Consider the following 9,021-nt stretch of genomic DNA (forward strand, 5'->3'; position numbering starts at 1 on the left):
GGATTTGGTCCTCAAAGCTTGGATTTGATTTGGTTTATGTACCGAAAACTATATCTGAGTTTCGAAAGAAGTTTCAAGATCAAAATGGGTTTCAAAGGTTATCCAAGATTACGGATTATCTTCAAAGATTGGAAGATGAGATGAAGAAAATTGATGGATCAGTGTAAGGAGGAAGAAATACAGTGTAAAGAAATACAGTGTGAGGAAAGGAATAAAAGTTAACATAACTTTGAAATTCAAAGGTAGAAGACGTGGAACGGTAGAAGCACTGCTCTAACCTCTGATTCTGGAATTGGGTGGAGCCGTGTGGAGGACCGGAGGTGGATCGGTGGAGGTGGATTGGGAAAAAAAGGGAAGAGGAAGAGGGCACGGGCTGCTTAGGGAATTTAGAAGTTACTTTTGTTTTAGATGTAGTGTATTTTAAAAATAAAATATATATTTTTTAAAAATAAAAAAATATGGTTTATATTCGAATTATTCGAATTCGAAAATTTAACTAGACTCGAACTCGAAATTCGAAAGAAAAAATTGAATTGATTTCATTAACTCAATTCTTTTAACTTGAAATTCGAATTTTTTTTTAATTTTTTCGAATCGAATCGAATTTTGCTAACCCCTACTTGAGATGATTAAATTGTGACCGTAAATATTCGATTGTATCAGGAAATCAAAATTTGCAAAATTAAATTCATAATTTAGAATATTTATGGATAATATAATTTTATTGTATATTATATTATTTTAAGAAAAAAGATAAAAAATAAAATAAAAGTAATGTGACTAAGCATATATGAGAAACACGCAGCAAGCATGTTAAATAAATTCATTTGATAATTGAGAGATCCAACATCAAAGTAACAAACTAAAAAATCGACTATAACAAAGATAAAATCCAAACATGAAGGGCACATGACACCACCACCTCAATTCTCACCAACAATACGTGATAACGATGCATATTATTTCTGAGTGTTGTTGAATGGCAGTAAAATCAAAGCCGAATCATTGGACACCCTTCTCTTCTCTCTGTATACATAATTCCTTATTTGTCAAGGTTTCTCACATTAATTAATTCACTGTACCACAGTTAGAAGCAGATAAATGATGCTGTCTTCCTACTACCATCTGCATAAGCTAACTTGCATTCATTCTCCAACAATCAATCACTGCAAAATCTCTAATCCATCTTGCCCCCACCCTGCTGCAGCCACCTCCAGCGAACTCAACCTCAAGGTTGAGCAATCCTTCTATTTTACCCGAAAACCAAAAATCAGAAACATACACCCATCAAGGTCGAGGTCATTACAGCTACACTTTGTTCCCATCTAATACCCTTCAAAATTCTCGCTCAATCTCAAAATTTTCAGCACTTAGCTCCTTGAGCTCTCAACTTTCCCAACTTTCCAAGTATCCAAAGGCTAAACCTCAGCACCAGCTCATTATCGATTTACATTGCACTCGCTTAGATATTGATCTTCATGGTTCAGAAACTTCTTCCAGTATTCCTTGTATTTTGGAATTCCCAGATCAAGCCAAGGTTTCATATTTCCATTATAGTGCAAAACTGCAGCTTTCTTGATGCCTTCTATATCAAGTCCATAGTCATGACCAAGGCCCGATAAAACCCACACCCTGTCAAGGGCATATATTTGGTCCTGAAAAGTAAGCAAAGTCGCAAGCAAAGCCGATCCCTCTTTCATGCTGACCTGCTGTTCATGAACAAAATGAAGTCAATACCAGCAGAAATTATTAACATTTTAAGCTCCAACCATTTCAAAACAAACTGTTCATTAACTGATAAATACCTCATTTCTACATTCTAGTGGAGTGAAAAACTGTTGTCAAAGATGCTGCACTAAAATATACAAACATTATATTTTAAACGGGTTTAAGTTGGAGGTTGATTACAGACCATGTAATGTAATTAGTGTCATTTTTATTCAGCGTTTTGCACATTAATCAAACTGATAAGAGATATTATCCAACTTAAGAATTGACGCACCTCTTTCACCAACTTCCAGTAAGTTTCAGAGATGTCTAGGTCTCTCCACCTGGCGAGATCAATTACATTCAATCCTGACATCCAAGAACAGGAATGTTTTTGGAAGCTGTGGTCACCCAAATAACTTTGCAGTTGATCCATTTTTACCGAGCAAATTTCTATAGCACCAGTCACTTTCCCTCCCATGTTGAGGCTCCATAGTGCTGACAAGTCTTGCTGAACAACAACATCATCATCCAAAACCACAACTTTCTCCAAGTTTTTGAATATCTCAGGAAGAAGATAATGAGAATGAGAAAAAATGGATACATATTGTGTTCTATTATGTATTGCTGGTGCACTATCATTGCTAGGAAAGGAAACTCGAAACTCCACAGGTAATGTCAGGTGAGATAGAGTTGCTTTACCATAGGAATCTGAATCTTCAATGTTCAACACCTGAACAACAGCATCCCTAAAAGTATTCCGGAGGAACCAATGTTTCATTGCATAGTAATTCTGCCAATCAGTCAGCACATGAAAAACCTGGTTTACAGTGTCCTGAAATATGCAGGATAACCAGTCAGTGTCACTAGTTGAATATAGGTATAAAACAATGAAATGAGGTCAAAGAATAACTAAAACATACTCTTGCATGCACAACAGTTGAGTTTATTACAACTGAAGAAGCGATAACATTATTGGAGAATATAACATAATGTTGCAATGTGGGATCAGAATATTTCTCAGAGAGCTCCTTATCAAACAAATGGTCTCTGAAATATTCCACAGTTAGTCTCATAGACAGGCAGTGCAGGCTCTTGGGCATTGTCTGGACAGCAAGTTGGTAGAGAAAGGCACTCTGCTTCATGTGAAAGTTAGCTTCATCCTCAGTCAAGTCAAATATTTGTCTCAATTTCTTGTCAACGTTATTACAATCCAAAGAGACTGATTTGGCTCTTGCTATCACAGCTTCCATCCTTCGTGATTTCTTCTGAATCCTGATGCAAACCAGTAACAAACACTTTCATGCTTATGAAAGAAAAATGAATATTGTCGCTGGCTATAAGAAAAGAGGAATACTGTGACACTATTCATCTGACCATTGCCAAAATGACAGAATTATATATATATGTATCAAAAAAATTGCTTGACCAAAGCAGATAGCACTACCCACCAAGTTGTTGAACCCACCCTGTGATATCTTTAGGATCTAGAATAAGTTAAATTACACTGACAGAGAGTTCAACTTAGTACTGTTTGTCAGAGCAGCTTGACTTAGATAAGGTTATATCAAGTGATCAGGAACACTTAGAGAGCTATTTAAAAACCATACAGGCAAATGACATTGTTCTACCAGATGCAGCACAAAAACACTTCAGGTGAAAGATAAACATCTAATACAGCATGGAGGGAAAATACATGAACAGATTAGAGTGCAAAAGGAAAAATCATCCATATCATATCTGTTTCAATTTGTATGTTCAGTTTTACTTATTTTAGGATGTTTTAAATACTGTCCACTTTCCCTAACTCGAATAAGTTTTTCCAATGTTTCCTTCACAGAAATGTAAACTTATGGTGGTCCCTCTAGCTTTTATGACATGTGAAGGATAAATTTTGAAAAATAATGGCCAAAATACCCCATTACTAAAGGAGTGTGCCATAGTGGACATTCAATTTGAAACAGAGGGAGTACAAATTCTATACATAAACTAGCATTTCTAGTTCCTAAACAAATCAGTATCCTCATTTCTAGTTCCATAACTTACTCTGGAGGAAGATCAGCATCTGTAGTACTTTCACTAAGGACACGCTCCACTTCTTGAATATTTTGTTTCAATTCACCAGACAACTTGCTCTGTGCTGGGATTTTTGCAATACTAGGAAAATATGCCCTGGCAACGAAAAGCTGATCCTTCAATTTCTTCACCATGGAATCTTGCATTTCTTCCCTATTTTCTTCACGCCAAATGCAATAGCTCCCATATTTCAAATCACAAAACCCCTCACTTTCATCAACATCAGATTTCATTTTTGCTTTACCATTAATTCTACTAATCTGTGAGAGAAAGAAAATTATCTTGAGATGATATATTATAGACACTACAAAGCTATATTAAATAGCTAGAACAAACTTTTCAGCAATATGCATACATTTTTACTGGTAAACGGTTGCATCACAACTTGAGGTGGAATTGGAATGCCTGTAGACATTTGAAAGAAAAGGGGAAAAAAAGGTGGGTTCAAACCTAAATCTAATTAAAGGGCATGGAACATTTATCTGGGACACAGTTTAAAAATATGAGTTCAACCATACCTTTCTTCTGCTCAGTTCTAGGTGTAGCATTGATACTGCTGGTTTCATTTTTAGCTTCATTTACAAACCCTTTAAGAACATCCTTTAAAAGAAGAAGAAAAATAGGTCAAATGCAAACATGTATAAGACCTAGGCTACTAGCATCTTTCAATTTCTCCAAAATATGAGGGAGAGAGAGAGAGAGAGAGAGAGAGAGAGGCAGGAAAGAAAAGAATAAAAAGAAGGGGAAGAGAAGGTTGGTGTTTTAACCCTCAAAAGCTAGCATACTAGAAGCAATGTACAGAACCTACCCTGAGGCCTAAGCTATAGTTCAAGCATAAGCAAGGCCGATCTAAAATCGTAGAAGTACATCTCCATCTTTAGTCATTCCTTTCATGGTTGTCAATACTATTGGTACTGACCAGTATGCCTAGTTTTTCCCCAAACCAGCATAGGTAATTTTTCGCTTCATTCTAGGTTCTAGCTTAGATTCCAGTTTATAACAGAGCACAGCATCTCTACCAGCAAGTGTCAGGCATTTTTTGTAGAACAGATTATCTTGCTTGGTAACTGCGTAGCTTAATGAGCTAGCACAAGAACCACCCCTATATGCATAAGACCTGATGTTTCAAACTTTTGAGTGGAGTAATTATAGACATGGCTATTTTAAATATTCTATTTTAAATATAAAAAATAAAAAAAACAGCAATTTTTCCGATTTTGCCAGGGTCAAAACTAACATGTTAAAACAGCTTAGAATATGAGTAAAGGCAGCCGTCCAACCCAATATCTGTTCATTCTCATGTCTAATAGACATGCAAATGTGAATGTCAACTTTTTGGCAACATAAGTATATTTAATCTCCAAAGATGTCTGCTTTAAGGAATTTTCTGACATAGCCAGAAGATAAGTAGACAAGCTCAGATTGCTATCCAAGGACCATTTATATGATAGGATCTATATATCTTTTTTACTTCATATATTTTGGATAGAAACACGTATTAAAATTCTTTCTTTAGGCAATAACAGTTATCAAAACATAAAATAGAGCCAATACTTAGTTTTAAATACGAAAGGCTCTTCATATAATTTTGATCCCGTGAAATTTCTATTCCTTGAGACTTTGAAAAAAGTAAGATTGATCATAAGAGATGAAGTTGCAACATATTAATACATAATACAAGCTCTCGAAATATTAGAGAATTTTCTCTGAAACAGTTGATGGCAGTATACCATTTTTCACCCTCATTAACTCCTTTTCTTATTTTATTTTCCTAAATAGAAAACCAAACATATTTTTATCCTATTTTGAAATATGACTGAGTGGTTTAACTTCTTACACAGTTAAAGATTAGTTCATTTTATATTTTGGAACACTACCAAAATACCAATCAAGAGGTAAAAGAGAGTTCTTATCCTACCAAGTCACGTCTGTCTCTAATCACCTAAACAATAAATTTCCTTTATTTTCCAGTCTTGCTTGTCTTAATATTATTCAAATGTTACTCTTCGTTATGAGACATATCTCATTGACCAGAGTGTAAAAATACTTATGTCAATTCTTGAGCATATCATCTACAAGCTCAGCGAAGAAAGAAGTTTGTCTGAGGATAGATGAACTTTAAAACTAGGTGAGTTTAGTTGTACACTGCATTGGTTGTCTTATTTCTCAGTAATCGGTGAGACTTATTTTTGAGTGCTTCAGCCAAACAAAGCATACAAAAATTTCCCGCAAATAACTCTATATCCAATGTAAAACCCAAAAAGAAACCAAAAGCGTATCAGAATCTGACTCCCAGATAAGATGACTAGACGTGTGAAATGGATCCATTCAATTCTATTAAAAGACCCCACGTTACACTTTAGAAGTTATCTCGCATAACTGACATGAGGATATAGCTGGCCGATCATCCATTTGTAATTGTTGCAAATGATTAAGCATTATCAACACAAATTATAAATTCAGGGCAAGTAGAGAGAAGGCAAAAGAAAAAAGAAAAACACATCATATTCCCGGGAGGGGGGAGATAGAGGAGCACCATAAAAACCAACCTTTGGTAGAGTAGGCCCTAATTTTCTCACGAGATTATCTATATGGCTTGAGCGATCCCCCTGTCAGAAAGTTTAAAGCATGAATTGTTTTTGACGTTTCCTTCTTCTTCTTCTTTTTTTTAATAAAGCATTGTTGCATTTGAGAATCAAGAAAGTGATTTAAGCAGCATAATGATGTAAACCATGAAACATTTCGCAACCAAAATTAATGAGACCAGAAATGGAAGGTTTTTGTTCATTAGAGATCATAATCTGAAAGATCATATAGCCAAGAATGTAATAGAAAAGAAAGTGCATGAAGACAAACGGAGTGATTGTGAATGGCAGTAAATGGAATGGACAAGATAAAATGCTTACCGAAGGTGAAGGGCGTTGAAGAGGAATATGTCCTGCAAAAGAAACCAAATAAAATGAGAAGTGGTAAATGTGCACGGATGAATAATTTTGTTTCGGTAAAAGAGCATATATGAGTGGGTAGCATCAGAGATCTGGTTCATTTGCTAATAAACAAACAAGCGAGCGTTAGAGTAGAAACGTAGAGTAAGAAAAGGAGCCAAAAAAATAAACAATAAGAAAAGCCTGAGCGAATTCCAGATCTAAGACTCTGATTCCGATCGGATAAAATGAGGGCAAGCGCTGCAGATGCCCTAACCAAAAACAGATCTAATTGTAAGTTGATAAAGGCACCTGCAGAGTGAAAGCCACTGTGTAGGCCAAGCAAAAATCCAAGGGGAACAAGCATTGAGAGGACCACAAGAAAGAGGACAGCAATGGCCAGACCTCTCCATCGGCGCTTCGCGGGAGCAACTCCACCACCACCACCACTCCCACCTTTCATTCCCCCCCCCCCTACTCCGCCCTCTTTTCCCTCACGTTTAACACTATCACTTTGATCACACTAAAAATTCAGAGCAAATGCGTGTAAATAATGCAGGAAAATGGAAGCTCTTTTCTTCTATTCTTTTGTTTAGTCTTGTTTCCTCCCTCTCTCTCTCTCTCTCTCTCTCTCTCTCTCTCTCTCTCAAGTCTCAGCAGCCAGCCAGCCAGCCGCGAATTGAAACCGCCTTCTTCTTGTTTTCCCGTATCTCTGGCACTACGGTTGCACACCTCACCTCAACTCACCTCAACTCACCTCACCTTACCTCATCTCATTATTTTCTCGGAGAGAATTCACAAAAAAGTACTGCATGTACAAAAACTTTTTTTTTTCGAAAAAATAAATTCACCTTTTAATTAGAATTATTGATTAGGTCATATTCTGCCATGTGTTCTATGCTTTAATCAAATTTAGAATTATTCCTGGTTATTGTAAAATAAAGTTTGTGTTATTTTGGTTATTAATATAATTGTGTAAATTAATCATTATCGTTATGTAATGATTAGACTTTTGTCGATGTCGAAAAATATAGTGTCGGGATCTCATTCCCACAAATTGAGTCTATAAAGATAAAATAAGAATATTTACAGAGTTAGCATGACTGAAAAAATCACTAATTAAAGTTTAGGGACTAAATTGTAAAAGTTCAATAGTTACTAAGTTTTAATTTAAAAAATACTTGAGGACTTAGCTTGTGACTGCCTATAAATGTATTATCATTTATAGTAAAAAATAGCACACCAAAAATATATAGAATTGAATCGGCAATGTCCGCAAGTATACAGGTCAAATTGTACTATAGTATAGGTGTACAACAGAACACAGGAAGTTTTCCGAGCATCGTACCTGATACAAACTCGCCCAAGGGATCAGCCGACTTCAATCGAGTTCCAATCAAGCTTCCTAGCGAACTGATCACTCGAGCTCGATCTAAGCATTTTCAAGGAATAATTTCGGCTTTAGCTGTACGAATTTGGGAGAAAGCTACAAAGGGGCTGGACAACTCATCAAGAAGCATCTTCAAATTATTGGAAGCTAAATTCGAATCAGCTAGCTAACTTAGCTAGCTAGACTTAGACATCTTAATTACTTTAGCTCATTTAGTTATGTTTAGTTTACTACAGCTTGATTAGATCTATTAAATCTGTCTTAGTCCATTACGTATTTAATTGTGTGTTTAATTTGCTTTTAATTTGTCTTAGCAGGATTTTAAGGTATACAGCTGGACAAATTCATGCACAATGCCAATTCAATGAAGCTCATTCAATGTGGCACATGAACCTGAATATGCATGAACGTTGGGAGCTGATCATTAGCTGAACATACATGTATCTTCTAGGTTCATCGAAGCTAGTTAATGTGGAAGCATGTATTCGTCTATGCATGTATGGAGAGCACTATTCCTTCAGCTGAACATACATGTATCAAGCTAATACATTGTAGCTAATTAATGAAGGATTCATGCACCCGATTGTGCATGTACCTTGGGCTGCTTGGTGCATTTCTTCAACCAAATTATTCATGAACTCTTGCCAAAGATTATGAGTTGGTCAACTACCTTTTCAAGTGTTCATTCGATTCTTGTTGTTCACACCTACAGAACTGAATGTTCACACTTCAAGACCATTCGGCTGCCCACAAGTTCATTCATCAACAAACTTCCATTCGGTGCACCTACAAACATCAACTCTATTCACCGAATCAAGCTACATTCAACTTATCTATCAAGCCATGAATCAAGACCGATCAGCACTTCCATTTCACCAAGTACGTTGTTTTCAGCTGGACATTTAACTTAGCATAATTATTTGC

At 35.9% G+C, this 9,021-nt stretch overlaps 1 protein-coding gene across 7 annotated transcripts; it reads right to left on the reverse strand.

Annotated features, from left to right (window-relative positions):
- Positions 1–789: 789 nt before the first annotated feature.
- On the reverse strand, positions 790–7,534 carry LOC105794041 (probable galacturonosyltransferase 7). 7 transcript variants are annotated; one of them, XM_012623015.2, is made up of 10 exons: positions 7,020–7,534; positions 6,690–6,721; positions 6,333–6,392; positions 4,302–4,383; positions 4,139–4,188; positions 3,754–4,043; positions 2,631–2,982; positions 2,003–2,542; positions 1,806–1,855; positions 1,567–1,706 (listed from the first exon to the last, which is right to left on the reverse strand). In XM_012623015.2, the coding sequence occupies exons 1-9, from the start codon at positions 7,168–7,170 to the stop codon at positions 1,820–1,822; spliced, it is 1,593 nt and encodes a 530-aa protein (XP_012478469.1). In that variant the 5' UTR covers positions 7,171–7,534; the 3' UTR covers positions 1,567–1,706; positions 1,806–1,819. The 7 variants fall into 7 exon arrangements, with proteins under 7 accessions (XP_012478467.1, XP_012478466.1, XP_052484217.1 ...); XM_012623014.2 differs by having other exon boundaries at positions 1,567–1,709; XM_012623017.2 differs by having other exon boundaries at positions 1,603–1,706; positions 1,806–1,850.
- Between the last annotated feature and the right edge of the window lie 1,487 nt (positions 7,535–9,021).

The sequence above is a fragment of the Gossypium raimondii genome, chromosome 3 (assembly GCF_025698545.1).
Source record: "Gossypium raimondii isolate GPD5lz chromosome 3, ASM2569854v1, whole genome shotgun sequence".
In the NCBI taxonomy this organism is placed as follows: Eukaryota; Viridiplantae; Streptophyta; class Magnoliopsida; order Malvales; family Malvaceae; genus Gossypium; species Gossypium raimondii.